This window comes from Neoarius graeffei, chromosome 25 (assembly GCF_027579695.1).
Source record: "Neoarius graeffei isolate fNeoGra1 chromosome 25, fNeoGra1.pri, whole genome shotgun sequence".
In the NCBI taxonomy this organism is placed as follows: domain Eukaryota; kingdom Metazoa; phylum Chordata; class Actinopteri; order Siluriformes; family Ariidae; genus Neoarius; species Neoarius graeffei.
The window spans coordinates 10,236,527-10,258,160 of record NC_083593.1 but is presented as its reverse complement, the minus strand read 5'-3'; the positions used below and the strand labels follow the sequence as shown (position 1 = coordinate 10,258,160).

At 41.6% G+C, this 21,634-nt stretch overlaps 1 protein-coding gene across 1 annotated transcript in view; it reads right to left on the bottom strand.

The window, feature by feature from the left end:
* The window catches only part of zmp:0000001301 (rab9 effector protein with kelch motifs), an 85,386-nt gene that overhangs the window by 11,521 nt on the left and 52,231 nt on the right, over positions 1–21,634 (bottom strand). Inside the window, 4 exon segments of the mRNA XM_060909608.1 lie at positions 7,407–7,494; positions 9,887–9,935; positions 10,018–10,105; positions 12,498–12,583. Coding sequence (XP_060765591.1) covers positions 7,407–7,494; positions 9,887–9,935; positions 10,018–10,105; positions 12,498–12,583 — 311 coding nt within the window.

The following is a 21,634-nucleotide window of genomic DNA, read 5'->3' as shown; positions in this document are numbered from 1 at the left end:
GGGCCCTTCGAGGTCACACGGCAAGTCGGGGACGTCGACTATGAGGTGAGGTGAACGGACAGGGGTGGGGCATTGCAAATTTACCACCTCAATCCATTAAAACGTTGGAATGAGGAGGTCCCCATGGCGTTGGTGTCAGTAATCCCGGAGAAGGCGCAGCTGGGGCCGGAGGTTCGATAAAGAAAATTGACATCGCCCACCACTCCGGTCCCCTGTGGAGACCACCTCTCCCCGGCCCAACTCACGAAAGTAGCCCAGTTGCAGAAAGAATTTTCCGACATGTTTTCACCCCTGCCTGGCCGCACCCACCTCATAGAACACCACACTGAGATGCCCCCGGGGATGGTAGTGCGCAGCCGCCCTTACCGCCTGACCGAACACAAAAAAAAGGTTGTCTGGGATGAACTCGAGGCCATGCTCGAAATGGGCATAATCGAGGAGTCCCACAGTGACTGGAGCAGCCCAGTGGTCCTGGTCCCCAAGACCGATGGGTTGGTCCGGTTCTGTGTGGACTATAGGAAAGTCAACGTGGTGTCTAAATTTGATGTGTACCCAATGCCTCTCATTGACGAGCTGCTTGATCGATTAGGCACTGCTCGTTTTTATTCGACGCTGGATTTAATGAAGGGATATTGGCAGATCCCCTTGACTCCTCTATCCCAAGAGAAAATGGCCTTTTCCACACCGTTTGGCTTACACCAATTCATCACACTTCCTTTTGGGCTGTTTGGGGTAGAGCCCTGCACTCCCGTGGGAGTCCCGCGGGACCTGACGCAAAGCAGTGCGGCGTGGGACAAATTTTGAAAGCTCATTGCGGGCACGGGCGGAGTGCACAATGCGGGAGCGGGCAGGAGAGGTGATAAGCTGCAGTCCCGCTAACTAAAAACGTGTTTAAAATAAAATTTATAAATTATTAATTTATGTCTATCATATATAATTTGTGCTGGATATTTTATTTGGCATTAATAAAAACATTTTAAGATGCCTAAATTTGCGGATGTGGTCTAATGTCGCGTACGTTTCCGATTCCTTTCCGCTCTTCCGTGTTTGAGATCTCCGATCATGGCAGAAGAGCAGAGCTCCTCTAGTGAAGCTCACAGTGCTTCAGAAGTAAGTGCTGCTTTAAAAAGAGGTACATTTACCATTAAAAAGTCAAGAGTCCTGAAATCAGACATTTGGAAGTCATTCTCACTCGTGTATGACGCAGAGGGAAATCAGCTGCCCTTTGCTTGTTGTGATAAGTGCCAAAAGGTTCTGACATACAACAGCCATAAATCAGGTACATCAGGCCTGAATCGCCATGTAAGTAGGGGGTGGGGCACCATCACACTGTGTCTTTAAATTATATTAATTTCTTATAGGCCTACTTGTATTTCCTAGAATGTAAATGTGAGGAGTGACATATAAGCTATGTGCAATGTACAATATTCTTAATATCCACTGTAGATTTTGGTAGGTGTGTTGGGTATCTCTGTAAAGCCTCAACTGCGCATGCCGCCTGGCAACGCGCACCCTCGCTACGTGCGCTAGGTGTAGGATCGGTCAGTGGAGAGCTCAGCTAAGCTCAGCATGTTTAATTCCCCAAGCCAATGACAAGAACTTTCCTGAGAAATAACTCGAACGTCTGCATCATGTGGGATTTGCGGGCGGGAGCGGGACAAAATATGGCAGGCGCGGGTGGGAGCGGGACTGAAAATCATAATTCTTTGCGGGAGCGGGCGGGAGCGGGACTGCACAATGAGGGGGCAGGCGGGAGCGGGACTGAAAATTCTGTCCCGTGCAGACCTCTAGTTTGGGGTGCCCACAATGTTTCAGCGGCTTATGGACTGGGTCCTCCGCCCCCACATCACCTATGCAGCCGCGTATCTCGATAATATTATCATCTACAGCAATGACTGGCCACGGCACCTCGAACACCTTAGGGCCATCCTAAAGTCACTGAGGTGAGAGGGTCTCACAGCTAACCCAAAGAAGTGTGCAATTGGGCGGGTGGAAGTACAGAATTTGGGTTTCCACTTAGGCCATGGGCAGGTGCGTCCCCAAATTAATGAGATGGCAGTGATTGCGGCCTGCCTGAGGCCTAAGACCAAAAAGAGGGTGAGACAGTTCCTGGGGCTGGCTGGCTACTATTGTAGGTTCATACCTAATTATTCGGATGCCACCAGCCCACTGACTGATCTCACTAAAAAGGGAGCACCAGATCCGGTCCAGTGGACAGAGCAATGCCAACAGGCTTTCTCTAGGGTAAAGGCTGCACTGTGTGTGGGGCCATTGTTACACTCCCCTGACTTTGCTCTTCCCTTTATTTTACAGACAGATGTATCGGACAGAGGGCTGGGGGCTGTTCTGTCCCAGAAGGTGGAGGAGGAGGAGCGTTCTGTGCTGTACGTTAGCCAGAAGCTGTCAATGCGGGAAGGCAGGTACAGCATGATAGAGAAAGAGTGCCTTGCCATCAAGTGGGTGGTCCTCACCCTCTGGTACTACCTCCTGGGATGCCCTTTCACCCTCTGTTTGGACCACGTGCCCCTCTAGTGGCTCCACCACATGAAGGATGCCAATGCATGGATCACCCATTGGTATCTTGCCCTCCAGCCATTTAAATTCGAGGTGGTCCACAGGCCAGGGGCGCAGAAGGTGGTGGTGGATTTCCTGTCCCATCGGGGGGGGAGTCCGCTGCAGGCCGGACGGTTCCCCAGCCTGAGTTGGGCGGTGGGGGTATTTGGCATGGGGGGCGTGGCTGAGTGTCAGTCTGTGAATGGAGGGCGGAGTCAGGGAAGGTGAGTGGTCGTATCGCTACACCTGCTGTCAATTAATGTGTGTTTGTGTGTCTCCTCCAGTGACCGCACCCTATAAAAGGAGAGTGAGAAGGGGAGCTCGGCACGGAGGGCTTGATAGTAGCCTGTGTGTGTGTGCGTGTACGAGAGAGAGAGTTTAAGTTGTGTGCTGAAAAGCAACAATAAAGAAAATAATTAAGATGCAAACAACCGCCTGCCGTGCTTCTGTGCTCCACCCACATCAGGGTCTCTCTACAATTATATTTAAATAATATTGGCTGGTGTTGAGTGGTCTATCAGATATATTCCATTCAGCTAGCATGACACTGAACAAGTCGAAGACGAGTAGCTGAACGGACTATATCTGATATGCCATGAAAAAAGCCAGCTATTATTATTATTGTTATTATTATTATTATTATTATTATTATTGTGTAGTGGTGTAGTGGATAGCACTCTCGCCTCAGAGCAAGAAGGTCCTGGGTTCGCGGCTGTCGAGGGCCTTTCTGTGCAGAGTTTGCATGTTCTCCCCGTGTCTGTGTAGGTTTCCTCCGGGTGCTCCATTTCCCCCCACAGTCCAAAGACATGCAGGTTAGGCTAACTGGTGGCTCTAAGTTGACTGTAGGTGTGAATGTGAGTGTGAATGGTTGTTTGTCTCCATGTGTCAGCCATGCGATAACCTGGCGACTTGTCCAGGTGGGATAGGCTCCAGCTTGCCTGCGACCCTGTAGAACAGCATAAGTGGCTACAGATAATGGATGGATGGATATTATTATGACTATTATTATGCATACACACTCTTCATATCAGCATTCTTGAAGGCCAATGCTAACTTACCCATGACTTGCTGTTAGCACAGCAGGCCAGTTACCTTCCAGCCAGTGTAGCAGTAGCGTTAGCGAAGCCAATGCTAGCTGATCCGTGACTTGATGCTGTTAGCACGGCAGTCCAGTTACCTTCCAGCCGGTGTAGTGTTAGCGAAGGCCAATGCTAGTGCAGTCAAGCTGATTTATTATTATTCTCATCTCATCTCATCTCATTATCTCTAGCCGCTTTATCCTTCTACAGGGTCGCAGGCAAGCTGGAGCCTATCCCAGCTGACTATGGGCGAAAGGCGGGGTACACCCTGGACAAGTTGCCAGGTCATCACAGGGCTGACACACAGACAACCATTCACACTCACATTCACACCTACGGTCAATTTAGAGTCACCAGTTAACCTAACCTGCATGTCTTTGGACTGTGAGGGAAACCGGAGCACCCGGAGGAAACCCACGCGGACACGGGGAGAACATGCAAACTCCACACAGAAAGGCCCTCGCCGGCCCCGGGGCTCGAACCCAGGACCTTCTTGCTGTGAGGCGACAGCGCTAACCACTACACCACCGTGCCGCCCTTTATTATTATTATTATTTTCCCTGTGTAATGTACTTAGTTACTTTTAAAATCAACATCGACAGCTACACATAATGGAGTGACCTGGCAGCCAAAATTCTCTCAAAATCTTCCATTTTTAATGAAGCAAACCTGGTGGCCATGTTCATTTACAAATTGTCACTGCCACTCACTAACACAGAAGTTTTATGTCTCCGACGCGTGACGTCGTGTTGTCTTGACAACGTGCAATATTGCAAGAATATTGCATGCTCATTCTCCATTGCGTACAGTGGTGTAATACATGGAGGATAAGCGATATGATAACAATATTGCATGCTATCAATAAACCCACTAGAAGGGAATAGAATACATGTTTTTATTCCATGGAAGAAGTGGCCCGTATGAATAATAACATTATATTATATCATATCTGTCTTGATTCTATTATATTTTACTCAATTTTTTTTAACTTGATCTACATTTATTTATATTTAACTCTGTACTTGAGCTGCTGCGACTCTTGAATTTCCCCTCATGAGATCAATAAAGGAATCTCTTATCTTAATTATACGTGTGAAATCAGCACTGTCCAAGTAAAGTGAAAGTAAAAGCCTTCTGATTATCTTCTGATTTCTGTTCTTGCTAACATCTGTACTGAAATAATAGCGGACTCATTCAGACAGTTCTATTCTTTTGAATAATGTTATCGCTATTAATATATGCTTAATAAATCATCTGAAAATAAAAGAAAATGTCTGGTGTTGTTTGTGTAAGGTTAGTGCTCTTCTCAGTTTTGATGATGATTCTTTGACAGGTAACAACTGATAACAAACTGGACTGATTATTATTGGTATGTTCATTTCATTATGGAGTGTAACTATCCAGAAAGTTGATCAAATTGTGAGGCAAGAACGCTTTAGCTAGCAAATTTTTAACAGACTGACTGCATTTATTAAACTGGCTCCAATTTGCAAGAAGCCAGCCGAAACAAGGTTAGAAGAAAGTACAACCCCGATTCCAAAAAAGTTGGGACAAAGTACAATTTGTAAATAAAAACGGAATGCAATGATGTGGAAGTTTCAAAATTCCATATTTTATTCAGAATAGAACATAGATGACATATCAAATGTTTAAACTGAGAAAATGTATCGTTTAAAGAGAAAAATTAGGTGATTTTAAATTTCATGACAACAACACATCTCAAAAAAGTTGGGACAAGGCCATGTTTACTACTGTGAGACATCCCCTTTTCTCTTTACAACAGTCTGTAAACGTCTGGGGACTGAGGAGACAAGTTGTTCAAGTTTAGGGATAGGAATGTTAACCCATTCTTGTCTAATGTAGGATTCTAGTTGCTCAACTGTCTTAGGTCTTTTTTGTCGTATCTTCCGTTTTATGACACGCCAAATGTTTTCTATGGGTGAAAGATCTGGACTGCAGGCTGGCCAGTTCAGTACCCGGACCCTTCTTCTACGCAGCCATGATGCTGTAATTGTTGCAGTATGTGGTTTGGCATTGTCATGTTGGAAAATGTAAGGTCTTCCCTGAAAGAGACGTCGTCTGGATGGGAGCATATGTTGCTCTAGAACCTGGATATACCTTTCAGCATTGATGGTGTCTTTCCAGATGTGTAAGCTGCCCATGCCACACGCACTAATGCAACCCCATACCATCAGAGATGCAGGCTTCTGAACTGAGCGCTGATAACAACTTGAGTCGTCCTTCTCCTCTTTAGTCCGAATAACACGGCGTCCCTGATTTCCATAAAGAACTTCAAATTTTGATTCGTCTGACCACAGAACAGTTTTCCACTTTGCCACAGTCCATTTTAAATGAGCCTTGGCCCAGAGAAGACGTCTGCGCTTCTGGATCATGTTTAGATACGGCGGCTTCTTTGAACTATAGAGTTTTAGCTGGCAACGGCGGATGGCACGGTGAATTGTGTTCACAGATAATGTTCTCTGGAAATATTCCTGAGCCCATTTTGTGATTTCTAATACAGAAGCATGCCTGTATGTGATGCAGTGCCATCTAAGGGCCCGAAGATCACGGGCACCCAGTATGGTTTTCCGGCCTTGACCCTTACGCACAGAGATTCTTCCAGATTCTCTGAATCTTTTGATGATATTATGCACTGTAGATGATGATATGTTCAAACTCTTTGCAGTTTTACATTGTCGAACTCCTTTCTGATATTGCTCCACTATTTGTCGGCACAGAATTAGGGGGATTGGTGATCCTCTTCCCATCTTTACTTCTGAGAGCCACTGCCACTCCAAGATGCTCTTTTTATACCCAGTCATGTTAATGACCTATTGCCAATTGACCTAATGAGTTGCAACTTGGTCCTTCAGCTGTTCCTTTTTTGTACCTTTAACTTTTCCAGCCTCTTATTGCCCCTGTCCCAACTTTTTTGAGATGTGTTGCTGTCATGAAATTTCAAATGAGCCAATATTTGGCATGAAATTTCAAAATGTCTCACTTTCGACATTTGATATGTTGTCTATGTTCTATTGTGAATACAATATCAGTTTTTGAGATTTGTAAATTATTGCATTCCATTTTTATTTACAAATTGTACTTTGTCCCAACTTTTTTGGAATCGGGGTTGTAGACTAAATAAAAACAAGTCCGTGCCATTTTGGTTAAATATGTTCTTTCTTCAAGTCAAGATGTCCAAGTATACACTAATATAAACAGAAAAGCCAATTTCGATTATCATTTTTGCCTGGATTGGAGACCGTACCCTTAACGAAGAGACAGGAAGGCAAAGTTGGAGGTGGCGGAGTTGAGTATGTTCAGGTTTGTGATGGGAGTGACGAGGTCGGACAGGATAAGGAACGAGCGCATCAGAGGGACAGCACATGTGGAGAGCTTGGGAATTAAGCTAAGAGAGATGAGACTGAGATGGTACGGGCACATCCTGAGAAGAGATGCAGAGCATGTTGGAAGGAGAATGTTGAGGATGGAGCTGCCAGGCAAACGAAAACGAGGAAGGCCAAAGAGGAGATACATGGATGTGGTGAGAGAGGACATGAAAGTGGTAGAGAAGGATGCAGAAGACAGGGAGCAATGGAGACGAAAGATCCGCTGTGGCGACCCCTAATCGGGAGCAGCCAAAAGAAGAAGAAGAAGATTTTTGCCTGGTTGTCCCAGACCACCACACATTGTATCATATCATCAATATATTTTTTTCAAGAAATCATCTGGAGACTTATTACAGGTTTTTGAAACTCGGTCTCATGCGCATGTCACCTGTGTTGGCTCTGTTCTCTCGATCCTCACAGTTAACGGCGTCTCACTCAGCTCATACCTCACGTTGGGAACCTTCGTTGGCACAAAGCTGAACGGATAAACATGTGCAGTCAATTTACATAACAGAAAATGTCGCACATGAAACTGAGAAAGAAACTTCCATTTTATGGAAATCTGCTTGAAAAAGAGGCCAGGGTACAGTTTCGGCTAATGAAGAACTCTTAAAGTGCTTTCATTTTAATGTGACTATATAAGCTCAGATCTTAATGGGGACAAATTAAGAAAAACTCACCTTTTCAGTGCTTGTACACATACATTTGGGTATATGGAGTGCCTACCAACCCATGCACTATGAAACAAGACACCCAGCCAGTTTCTTTTGTTCTGCTTATTTCAGAAAACATGTTCTTCAACAAGCCGTTCAGATTCGGCTCTACTTTCTATGTCACAAGCGGAGCTCATTAGAATGATCCCGCCCCCTCATCTGAGTATGGCTTGAGAACTGCCTTTGTGAATGAATATTCATGTTGAAAGTGCAGTCTGATTGGCTGGCAGAAGAGGTGGGTGGGGTGAGGTTAGCAGTGGCTCATTATCATTTAAAGGAACAGGCACTCAAATCAGCCATTTTGAACAGAGATGTTTAGGGTGAGAAGGGAATTGTGGTGCTTTATCGTTGTAGTATTTTCACCAAAGCATGTCACAGCCCGTGGAGAACTGTGTCAACTTGTGGAAAAGGGATATAACATGTCACCTTTATCCTTGACCTGCAAGTGACGTCAAAGCAAAATAGAAACCCGGATGTTGGCCATGTTGGTGGATATACAAATGCGGGGTCAAGCGACATTCCATACAAAACACAGTCACGCGTGCGCAACTCTCTTTGTTTTTCCACTGCTTTAAGCGTTCTTTTAGCGATGCCATATCTTTGTGCTGTGTATGGTTGTGGTCACAACAGTACTCGTGACCGTGGCACGTTCCGATTTTTTAGAATTCCGTCCGTGATATGGAAAGAGGGCGGGGAAACTCTGAGGCTTAGTACGGAGAGGAGACGAGCACGGCTGAATAACGTCGGCAGGGCTGATCTAACAGATGCTAAAACCAAAACAGCTCGTGTTTGTAGTGATCATTTTATCTCAGGTGTGATTCAAAAGCTTTCAATAATATCATGGAAGAATTTTGCTCGAGTTTTGCTAAAAATATGAGCGTTCTCTTGTCGTGGTTCACTCGGTCGTTGTTATAATTTTAACACGTGTATTACCATTTCGCTTCTAGGAGCGCCAGCAAAATTATACGATAGAAACAATCCAGACTGGGCACCCACTCAGAACATGGGCTATGTTTCGTCCAAGGTCGGACTTGATTCTTCAGCAACCAAACCAAATAGAACGCGATATCTGGGTACTCAATGGTCGGTAGAAGCGTCTTATCTTCAGAAAAGTCTGACTTTTTAAAATAATATGGGTCAAAACCCACATGCATCTATCTTCTCTTTATATCAAATCTTTGCTCGACCGTTCAAATCGTGATACTACTGATAAAATTCAGCGTTGTTTTCAGACACACTTTCAGCGGCTGCTGTCCCAGTTGCTTGTATATCTACCATCATGGCGGACGCTCACGACGTAGCACGTTTTTGCAACCATCATGTGGTTATAAGTCATCTATTCTTAATTTTATGGAGCGTATGGTGCAACCGGTATCTTTTGACACTAATTAATTTTATCGTTTTATCTCAGGTGAAATTCAAACGCTTTCTCGATAATATCATGGAAGAATTTTATTTCGTGTTGCTAGAATTTTGCTATAAAATGAGCGTTCTCTCTTGTCATGCTTCACTCGGTCGTTGTTATAATTTTAACACGTGTATTACCATTTCGCTTCTAGGAGCGCCAGCAAAATTATACAATAGAAACAATCCAGACTGGGCACCCACTCAGAACATGGGCTATGTTTCGCCCAAGGTCGGACTTGATTCTGTGCCAGCCGAACGATACCAAAGAGCTCAAAGGAGGATGAAGACAGCTGAACTTGAGGACGCTGCATGGAGTAGCTCGCCTGTGGAGCTCCAAGACATCCAAGACACCACGGTTGAAGCTGAGAAATTAATACCAGGTCAGCTAATTTTGACTGAAACAAAGTAATATTATTTCGAAACTTCCATAAATTTAAGATTTCCAAACTGATCTGGGTACTCGATGGTTGGTAGAAGCGTCTTATCCTCAGAAAAATCTGACTTTTTTTCAATAATATGGGTCAAAACCCACACATATCTAACTTCTCTTTGTATCAAATCTTCGCTCGATCGTTCAAATCGCGGTAATACTGAGAAAATTCAGCATTATTTACAGACACGCTTTCAGCGGCTGCCATCCTAGTTGCTTTGTATAGCCACCATCATGGCGAACGCTCATGGCATAGAACATTCTGATCACGTGGTTGCAAGTCATCTATTGGTGTGGTCTGAATGTGAAGGCACCCACCTGTTACTGACACCCTGAAGCCCAAATTCAGACAGAATCTCCTTCATGACTGTAGCAAATACAGATAAAGAAGCTGTTTATTTCGATTCCTTTATCCATCTTTAGACATCGCAAATGCGTAACTGTTTTACCGGGCTGTCTCTCTGATGGATTGATTAATCTCATTATCTTCAAGTCATTGAATTCCTGTTCTTCATTTCTGCCTCCAAACACATACATCTAGAACAAACCATACATACTGTATATCAGCCAATTATTGTGGTTGTTTAGTATCAGTAAGATATAAAGGCCGTGAAGGTAAAAAGTGAGTTAAAAAAGTAGTAGCTTATAGTATTCTATTTTAGTATAAATATGGAGGTGATTAGAAGAAATCTTGTGCGCTGACTGGTTGAGAAATTCAGACTATTTCTCAGTAGTTTCTCAATAATTCCTGAAGCGACTCGGCAAAATCGCAGCTAATCACTTCGTCACCGCAAGTGAGGAAGAATTACAAATTATGACTGAAAATACTGTTCCTAAAAGCACTCAAGATGCTATGAAAGTTGGTCTAAAACTAATCAAAGGTAAAGTGGGATTGTGATTTATTTTACTGATTTCAAAACAAAGTATTTTATGTGACTCGGCATAAATAAGTGACACATATCCTTAAGCGCCTTAATTACATTTGAATGCCGCTTTCGAAGTTTGAAATAAATTAATTTTTAATACTATTTAAATTTGTAAAAAATAATCACCTGTTTATTTATTTAAATATAAAGTAATCCTCGACTTTGTCTCGGTCATTATTCACCGATAATCAGTTTGCCTTCGGTGAATAAATATATGTTATTTACCAGCTGGGAGGTCCGTATCGTGAAATACTGTGACCGAGGTCTTGAAAGTACTGAGCGAGGCCCTCTGGGCTGAGGTCAGTATTCAAGGCCAAGGTCACGGTATTTCACCATACGGACCGACCTTAAGCTGGTAAATAATATATTTATTTTTTTCTTTATCAAATTCTAACAGAAAACGAGAGCGCCCAAAAGGGAAAACCGAGCCGAGCCGCCATTTTGAATCCTCATTCATGGCTGTAATGCAAATGGCTTCCTCCTCGGTATACAAGTGCACTTCCATGGCAGGAAAAAAACTACATTTTGCCGCCTATGTAGTCCTCTATTTATACAAATAGGAGTCATTCAGGATTCAGCCATGTTTTTGCTTGGCGTTAGCAACAGTTACAGGTTTTTAGCTTTCTCCTGAAATGTTTTCTTTTATTTCTTCTTCCTCAGGGTAGTAAAACTCGCTTTCACTGTGAACACTGTCGTTATCGCTGTCCATGCTGTAAAATTAATGTTATTCTCCTGAGAAATGCTGGCAAAAATGTCTAAGATTTTTGATAATCTTATAAATAAATCTTATTAAAAAAAAGATAAATGGTGACAAAAAATGCTATTATGTTTGTTGTTGTTGTGAACGAGCGAGTTACCAGAGGTCCATAACCGGGGTCCGTAACTGGGGTCCGTACCGTAGGTACGGACCCGCTCGCCAGCCAATCAGAGCGCAGGATCTGATGGAAACCGGGCCGCGAAAAAAATAATTAGCAGTTATTCCATAAAATCGAGCTGATAGCTGATGAGGTGCGTAGCGCTGAGTCGGCTACAAGCCATGTACGACGAGATTGAGTGGAATAACTGTTTTATTATATCAACGTTCACTGGATTTTGAGAAATAGAGCATTTTTATTTTTATCAAATTCGATAAATAAAAACTTTATACAAAATGTCTGACAAAATAATTTCCGCTTAGAATGTAAACAAACCGGCGAAATGACAGGGGCAATTTGCGAAAAAATGCAATAATAATAATAATAATAATAATAATAATAATAATAACTCTTGAAAAATAAAAAAAGCTATGTTTTTACCATCAAATACTTTTATTCCATATTTTGTTGCTTTTTTGTATTGTGTTGGTGTTTTATTTTCGAGTAGAGTTTCGTCCTCGGTTGGTTCAGCAAGACGCTCCGCCATTTTGTTTTCCTCCACTCACGGTATATGAGCTGATAGCCTTGTAGTAGAGTAGCCAATCAGAGCATGCGATTGCTCATATCCGGTGAATGTGGATAGAATAATCTGTATTATACCACGGTGCTGTTGAATTCTTGAATCTGATTGGTCAGAATCAAGAAGGTGTTGCTATTGATTAATTTTCTATAACAGCACCTATTGGTTTTATAGTAACAGCTCATTCACAGTAAACACATAATCTGAACCTAAAAAATAAGTCAATTAAAAAAGTCTTTTATATAATAAAGTAAAATTCTGACGCTTTTTCTGGATGCTTTCTTTTCCCTCTCTCTCTCTCTCTCTCTCTCTCCCCAACATTCCATAACATTAAACGTAACTATAAATGGTTAAAAAGCATGACCTGTCCTTCATTTATAAATTAAATATCTGTAATAATCATAGGCAATTTGCTGTGGCATAAGCAGAACAACGCATCACACCCTGTCGTGTATTACTTTCCTATAACAGCATGATCCCAAGATGTTTTATTCCTAACACGTACACACACACAAACACTCTCACACACACACACACACACACACACACACACACACACACACACGTACGTGACTGTGAATAATAAAGGCTGCATGGCCGTGACGTCGAGCTGGAGGAATCCCCACATACAGAGGCACCTTCCATTTCATCTTTGCTGATAAAAACAGAAAGGAGTTAATTGTGTTACTCTGGAACATGGAAGTGTTCCACAAACTTCACATACTGTACACATGATTTGCACCTGTGAATTTTACACATGTGGATTTTACACGCATCATTTGATACTTCACTTTTCGACATGATTCATTTATAAATACTTTTTCATATGTCGTGCACCTGTTTTTATTCTTTCCACATATATATTTTTTCATGTGATTAATTTATTTGGACTTTTTTTTTTTAAGTGTACGGTACGTGGGTTTATTTCTCACTAGTACGTTTTTCACGTCAGTATTTTTTCACGATATTGCACGTGCTTTATATGAATTCACATCTGCAATTTAAGAGCAGAACACGGTGCAGGCACCTTCACACCTTTTTCATTTTTTAACTGAATTAAGCACTTACCAGAGGTGGACAGTAACGAAGTACATTTGCTTGAGTTCTGTACTTAAGTACGCTTTTTGAGTATCTGTACTGTACTTGAGTATTACAACCCCGATTCCAAAAAAGTTGGGACAAAGTACAAATTGTAAATAAAAATGGAATGCAATGATGTGGAAGTTTCAAAATTCCATATTTTATTCAGAATAGAACATAGATGACATATCAAATGTTTAAACTGAGAAAATGTATCATTTAAAGAGAAAAATTAGGTGATTTTAAATTTCATGACAACAACACATCTCAAAAAAGTTGGGACAAGGCCATGTTTACCACTGTGAGACATCCCCTTTTCTCTTTACAACAGTCTGTAAACGTCTGGGGACTGAGGAGACAAGTTGCTCAAGTTTAGGGATAGGAATGTTAACCCATTCTTGTCTAATGTAGGATTCTAGTTGCTCAACTGTCTTAGGTCTTTTTTGTCGTATCTTCCGTTTTATGATGCGCCAAATGTTTTCTATGGGTGAAAGATCTGGACTGCAGGCTGGCCAGTTCAGTGCCCGGACCCTTCTTCTACGCAGCCATGATGCTCTAATTGATGCAGTATGTGGTTTGGCATTGTCATGTTGGAAAATGCAAGGTCTTCCCTGAAAGAGACGTCGTCTGGATGGGAGCATATGTTGCTCTAGAACCTGGATATACCTTTCAGCATTGATGGTGTCTTTCCAGATGTGTAAGCTGCCCATGCCACACGCACTAATGCAACCCCATACCATCAGAGATGCAGGCTTCTGAACTGAGCGCTGATGACAACTTGGGTCGTCCTTCTCCTCTTTAGTCCGAATGACACGGCGTCCCTGATTTCCATAAAGAACTTCAAATTTTGATTCGTCTGATCACAGAACAGTTTTCCACTTTGCCACAGTCCATTTTAAATGAGCCTTGACCCAGAGAAGACGTCTGCGCTTCTGGATCATGTTTAGATACGGCTTCTTCTTTGAACTATAGAGTTTTAGCTGGCAACGGCGGATGGCACGGTGAATTGTGTTCACAGATAATGTTCTCTGGAAATATTCCTGAGCCCATTTTGTGGTTTCCAATACAGAAGCATGCCTGTATGTGATGCAGTGCCGTCTAAGGGCCCGAAGATCACGGGCACCCAGTATGGTTTTCTGGCCTCGACCCTTACGCAGAGATTCTTCCAGATTCTCTGAATCTTTTGATGATATTATGCACTGTAGATGATGATATGTTCAAACTCTTTGCAATTTTACACTGTTGAACTCCTTTCTGACATTGCTCCACTATTTGTTGGCGCAGAATTAGGGGGATTGGTGATCCTCTTCCCATCTTTACTTCTGAGAGCCGCTGCCACTCCAAGATGCTCTTTTTATACCCAGTCATGTTAATGACCTATTGCCAATTGACCTAATGAGTTGCAATTTGGTCCTCCAGCTGTTCCTTTTTTGTACCTTTAACTTTTCCAGCCTCTTATTGCCCCTGTTCCAACTTTTTTGAGATGTGTTGCTGTCATGAAATTTCAAATGAGCCAATATTTGGCATGAAATTTCAAAATGTCTCACTTTCGACATTTGATATGTTGTCTATGTTCTATTGTGAATACAATATCAGTTTTTGAGATTTGTAAATTATTGCATTCCGTTTTTATTTACAATTTGTACTTTGTCCCAACGTTTTTGGAATCGGGGTTGTATTTTTTTGGGAAACTTATGACTTTAACTTCACTACATTTGGAAGACAAATATCGTACTTTTCACTCCACTACATTTCTATCAAGCTCCTCGTTACTCGTTACTACGAAGTGGCTTTGAAAGCAGATGTTTTTTCTTTTATTTTCTAAAACATGATTGTTTTTTTCGCCGGTGACACTGAGACAGCCTATCAGTAATCACTAGGGTCACGTCACATCCATAGACTGGATAAAATCAAGTTCAGTGATTTCTCAGCAGCGTTATTTGAACACGATCAGTTGATGGCAGAATGGAAGGAGGCGGATCTTCTGGGGAATACACGCACTCATGGTTCTATAGCTAGAACTCATGTTTCAGGTTTCAGAAAGGAATAAAGAGTTGTTTCGTTTTAAATGTTTGCTTTGTTTGCCGAAAACAAACCACATCACAGCTGTCCAACCTGCGGAAGCATATTGAGGTATGTACAGTGCCTTGCAAAAGTATTCATACCCCTTGAACTTTTTCACATTTTTCAACCTTACAGCCACGAACTTAAAAGTTTTTTATTGAGATTTTTTGTGATAGACCAACACAGAGTAGCACATAATTGTGAAGTGAAACAAAAATGATAAATAGTCTTCAAAATTTTAAACAAATAAAAATCTGAAAAATGTGGTGTGCATTAGTATTCAGCCCCCTGTACTCTGATACCTCTAAATACAATCCAGTGCAATCAGTTGCCTTCAGAAGTCATCTAATTAGTTAATAGAGTCCTACTGTGTGTAATTTACTCTCAGCATAAATGCACTTGTTCTGTGAAGGCCTCAGTGGTTTGTTAGAGAACACTGAAGAACAAACAGCATCATGAAGACCAAAGAACTCACCAGACAGGTCAGGGATAAAGTTCTGGAGAAATTTAAAGCAGGGTTAGTTTATAAAAAAATATCCCAAGCTCTGAACATCTCAAGAAGCACTGTTCAAGCCATCATTCAAAAATGGAAAAAGTATGGCACAACTGCAAACCTACCAAAACATGGCCGTCCACCTAAACTGACAGAGCGAGCAAGGAGAGCACTGGTCAGAGAAGCAGCCAAGAGGCCCATGATCACTCTGGAGGAGCTGCAGAAATCCACAGCTCAGGTGGGAGAATCTGTGCACAGGACAACTATAAGTCGTACACTCCACAAATCTGGCCTTTTTGGAAGAGTGGCAAGAAGAAAGCCATTGTTGAAAGACAGGCATAAGAAGCCATGTAGGGAACACAGCAAACATGTGGAAGAAGGTGCTTTGGTCAGATGAGACCAAAGTTGAACTTTTTGGCCTAAATGCAAAGCGCTATGTGTGGTGGAAAACTAACACTGCTCATCACCCTGCACACACCATCCCCACTGTGAAACATGGTGGTGGCAGCATTATGCTATGGGGATGCTTTTCTTCAGCAGGGACAGGGAAGCTGGTCAGAGTTGATGGGAAGATGGATGGAGCTAAATACAGGGCAATCCTGGAAGAAAACCTATTGGAGGCTGCAAAAGACTTGAGACTGGGAAGGAGAGTCACCTTCCAGCAAGACAATGACCCTAAACATACAGCCAGAGGTACAGTGGAATGGTTTAGATCAAAGAATATTCATGTGTTAGTGTAGGTACAGTCCCTTTAAAAACTACATTTCCCATCAGCCAACTTCCGAGTTGACCTACGTCACGCATGGGCAGGATCACCTATGTCACATCCTACAGGAAGGCATAAGGGACCTGGAAATCCGCCATACTCTCTCTCTCATCGTGGATGTCAAGCCATCCGGACCCAAAGAGATACCCTGCACCAGAAAACCAGATAAAGACGTCTTTTTCTTTTCTTTCCCTCAAGAATCAGAGTTTCGCGCTTTCCTTTCACCTTTGGCCACGGTAGATTCTCGGATCGCGCGATTATAAAACTCAGCTTGAGTTACAACCGGTTTTATTCATTATAAGTACGTACGACTGCAGTCAAGTTTTAATTTAAAGTTTAGGAGCGACCGAAATTCCTCCTAATTAAAGCGCTGTGCACGTTATTCTGATCAGAGACTTTTCATCACGAACGACCATCGGACCAAGAAATTCTCTGCGCTTTCTACAGAAGCAACTCATGTGCTTCACAACGGAAACTCCAAAGTCTTGGAACATCTCTTCATAATTTTGCTAAAGGCAAGATACTGAGTAAGACTTGGCATTTGGGCAAAACCTAGTCTTAGGAATTAGCTTTTATGAAGTGTGAATTTAAACTCAGGAACAGTTTAAATGTGTACACTGTAAACACGCAGCATGTTGAATTAATTATTGTTTTGATCTCTGTTTTGTTTAATAGATAGGTTGCATGCTCTTTCTTTCTAATACTTTAATTTCATTATTTACACACATCTTGACCTCATCAAGATTTCAGTGGATTCAGTACTGTTATAAGCTAGTGAAATTAGCCTACGGCTAATTCTTTTGTCCCATTAGCATCCAGGGCTAATCGTATTGTCTCAAAGGAGAACACATGGCGGCCCTCCTCCACCAGCCTCACAAACACACCTTAACTAGCATTCCTTTGTCTTAGCTAGCGACACAAGGCTAATCTGTGTCTCCACGTGGTCAAACACACCTCAGTTAGCATCCCACGCTAGCCTTTCTTTTGCTAGGCCATAGGCCTTACCATGTGGTCACCAGGCCTTTCACACACAAACACATGCTAGCTAGCATCCCTTTGTCTTAGCTAGCAACACAAGGCTAATCTGTGTCTCCACACGTGGCCAACACATCTTAGCTAACAACCAGAGCTAAATCCTTTGTTCTCAAACCCCACGTGGTGACACACCCTCCTTAGCTAGCAACACAAAGCTAATTCTTTTGTCTTAGGAACAAAGCTAACTCCCTTGTTTTCACTTAGAAACACGTGGTCAACTCCCACACACACACACTACATGTTTCATGTTTAATGTTTAATTTCTTTTTTTTTTTACACACACACGCTCATCAAGTATATGGGCGTTTCTTCAACTAGGGGCACTTTTACCATTGTGAAGTTGATGGAAAAAAACTTTTTCAAAATTTACCTAATTCAGTATCATACATTTAAATAACATACCTAGTTTTAAGGTATGTAAGAGTTCAAACTTAGATTACAAGACAAATTGTTATTTTTGACATTTTATCTGACCCGCAGTGAAGAAACGTCATTTCCACCACATCTCAATCTACAACTGTAAAGTAAAAGTAGAATAAATTACACCATTTAATAATTGTTTAGGATCATGTTTGTAAGTAACTTTACCCATTTGTCCATGATATAAAACAACCATGCATTTTTAAATGAGATAAATTAACTGTCCTATGGACCAAATGCTGTATTGAACACCTGTCACAGTGGGAAACTTAACGTTGGTTTGGGTAGGACCTTGTTAGAAAATAAATAGTATTATTATGTTAAATAACAAGATCTCAGAAACTGTGCATATAGTTTTAATGTGTGATGAGAACTGTTTGAATATTTTCAAAAAATATGTGTGGTGATGGAAATGACCAGGTGTTGTGGAAATGACAATGAATTGACATAAAAGTATATTTATTAGAAAAATTATAAAACTCATTTCACAGTTCACAAAATAATTAAACACCTGTTTTTAGTTTAGTGCCAAACCAATATCTGAATTTCATCAAACAGTTTGACTTGATGTCTCAAACATGAATGAGTACAGTTCATAGGCTGCAAATAACTCATTAAACCTATGGCTTAAGGCAGAAATATTAAAAAGTGGATTCTGAAAATTTCTAATTGGTCTCTTAAATGAACACTCTGTACTTGAAACTGTAACTAACTCCTGAAATTGTATGATTTGTATCATGGAACTGCCTACTAATAGAAAGATGACCTAACAGAGGGTAGGGTCAGCTTTTATCTTGTCCCTATAGGCTTGTGACCTTTGTTTTGTTGTTTTAGGCGGCATCTTAAAAAAAGATTAAATGAAATAAATATATTAATATTGTATAATATTTAAAAATTTCTATTCTAATATTATGTAACATGTTCTATTATATTAAGTATTACATACTGTGGGGCAAAAAAGTATTTAGTCAGTCACCAATTGTGCAAGTTTTCCCATTTAAAAAGATGAGAGGCCTGTAATTTTCATCATAGGTACACTTCAACTATGAGAGACAGAATGAGAAAAAAACCCCCAGAAAATCACATTGTCTGATTTTTAAAGAATTTATTTGCAAATTATGCTGGAAAATAAGTATTTGGTCAATAACAAAAGTTCATCTCAATACTTTGTTATATACCCTTTGTTGGCAATGACAGAGGTCAAACGTTTTCTGCAAGTCTTCACAAGGTTTTCACACACTGTTGCTGGTATTTTGGCCCATTCCTCCATGCAGATCTCCTCTAGAGCAGTGATGTTTTGGGGCTGTCGCTGGGCAACACGGACTTTCAACTCCCTCCAAAGATTTTCTATGGGGTTGAGATCTGGAGACTGGCTAGGCCACTCCAGGACCTTGAAATGCTTCTTACGAAGCCACTCCTTCGTTGTCCGGGCGGTGTGTTTGGGATCATTGTCATGTTGAAAGACCCAGCCACGTTTCATCTTCAATGCCCTTGCTGATGGAAGGAGGTTTTCACTCAAAATCTCACGATACATGGCCCCATTCATTCTTTCCTTTACACGGATCAGTCGTCCTGGTCCCTTTGCAGAAAAACAGCCCCAAAGCATGATGTTTCCACCCCCATGCTTCACAGTAGGTATGGTGTTCTTTGGATGCAACTCAGCATTCTTTCTCCTCCAAACACGACAAGTTGAGTTTTTACCAAAAAGTTCTATTTTGGTTTCATCTGACCATATGACATTCTCCCAATCCTCTTCTGGATCATCCAAATGCTCTCTAGCAAACTTCAGACGGGCCTGGACATGTACTGGCTTAAGCAGGGGGCACTGCAGGATTTGAGTCCCTGGCGGCGTAGTGTGTTACTGATGGTAGCCTTTGTTACTTTGGTCCCAGCTCTCTGCAGGTCATTCACTAGGTCCCCCCGTGTTGTTCTGGGATTTTTGCTCACCATTCTTGTGATCATTTTGACCCCACGGGGTGAGATCTTGCGTGGAGCCCCAGATCGAGGGAGATTATCAGTGGTCTTGTATGTCTTCCATTTTCTAATAATTGCTCCCACAATTGATTTCTTCACACCAAGCTGCTTACCTATTGCAGATTCAGTCTTCCCAGCCTGGTGCAGGTCTACAATTTTGTTTCTGGTGTCCTTTGACAGCTCTTTGGTCTTGGCCATAGTGGAGTTTGGAGTGTGACTGTTTGAGGTTGTGGACAGGTGTCTTTTATACTGATAACGAGTTCAAACAGGTGCCATTAATACAGGTAACGAGTGGAGGACAGAGGAGCCTCTTAAAGATACTCTTAAAGAAGTTACAGGTCTGTGAGAGCCAGAAATCTTGCTTGTTTGTAGGTGACCAAATACTTATTTTACAGAGGAATTTACCAATTAATTCATTAAAAATCCTACAATGTGATTTCCTGGATTCTTTCCCCCCATTATGTCTCTCATAGTTGAAGTGTACCTATGATGAAAATTACAGGCCTCTCTCATCTTTTTAAGTGGGAGAACTTGCACAATTGGTGGCTGACTAAATACTTTTTTGCCCCACTGTATATCTTCTTTCACAATCCATGTCACCTGAACGTTATCATCCTAAATGTCATTTCCACCACATACTGTCTTTTCCACCACAGAGAGCAGTGTGGTGGAAATGACCGTGGTGGAAATGACATTTCTACACTTTTTTGTGAAAAAATGGAAGATGGCTTCACTGATTAGCTTTGAATTAATACTTAGCATTTCATGTATGCAAGATACTCTTATTTAACTTAAAATTTTCATCTCTTTAAAAACACCCATGACAGTACAGCATGTTTGGAGATGACGTACAATAAATGTATTTACTGATCAAGCAATATTTACCTTGATTTTTCTTCAGTAGTTTTTAATGAAAATTTAAATGCCCTCCATGTTCGACATGTGCTCTGATGTCAGTGTAGATTTCCATGGTAACCACACAAACAATCTTTCTCACAAACTTTTTAAAGGGACATTACAGTGTTGTGGTGGAAATGAGGCCGATACTGTGCGACAGGTATATTTTGTATAAAAAAATATATTAATGATGGACTCAAATGAAATATTATATGACATTGTATTTATGTGACTATTATTTAATACAGGTATATTAATAATTACCAGCTAAGTCATATTCTTAAACTTTATTTTCAGTCTTTTAGTTTAAAAGTCTGGGTGTGCGACAAGGAGAAAACAGTGATTTTGACACCTTCCAGGAGGTTGAAAAATATGAAAAAATCATAATAGAAAACTAGTAAATTTTTTTTAAGTGGGTTTCATTGGTAGTGTGACAAAGAAAGTGGAATTTGTCCAAAATTATAAGTATTTTTTAAAATATGACCAAATAACATAAAAGTACCCGTAGTCTAAGAATCACCCATATATCATATTTGTATATATTTCAACTGCCATTATCTATTTTTTTATCTTTGTTATAATAAATTCAGGCGGCACGGTGGTGTAGTGGTTAGCGCTGTCGCCTCACAGCAAGAAGGTCCTGGGTTCAAGCCCCGGGGCCGGCGAGGGCCTTTCTGTGTGGAGTTTGCATGTTCTCCCCGTGTCTGCGTGGATTTCCTCCGGGTGCTCCGGTTTCCCCCACAGTCCAAAGACATGCAGGTTAGGTTAACTGGTGACTCTAAATTGACCGTAGGTGTGAATGTGAGTGTGAATGGTTGTCTGTGTCTATGTGTCAGCCCTGTGATGGCCTGGCGACTTGTCCAGGGTGTACCCCGCCTTTCGCCCGTAGTCAGCTGGGATAGGCTCCAGCTTGCCTGTGACCCTGTAGAAGGATAAAGCGGCTAGAGATAATGAGATGAGATAATAAATTCATTTAT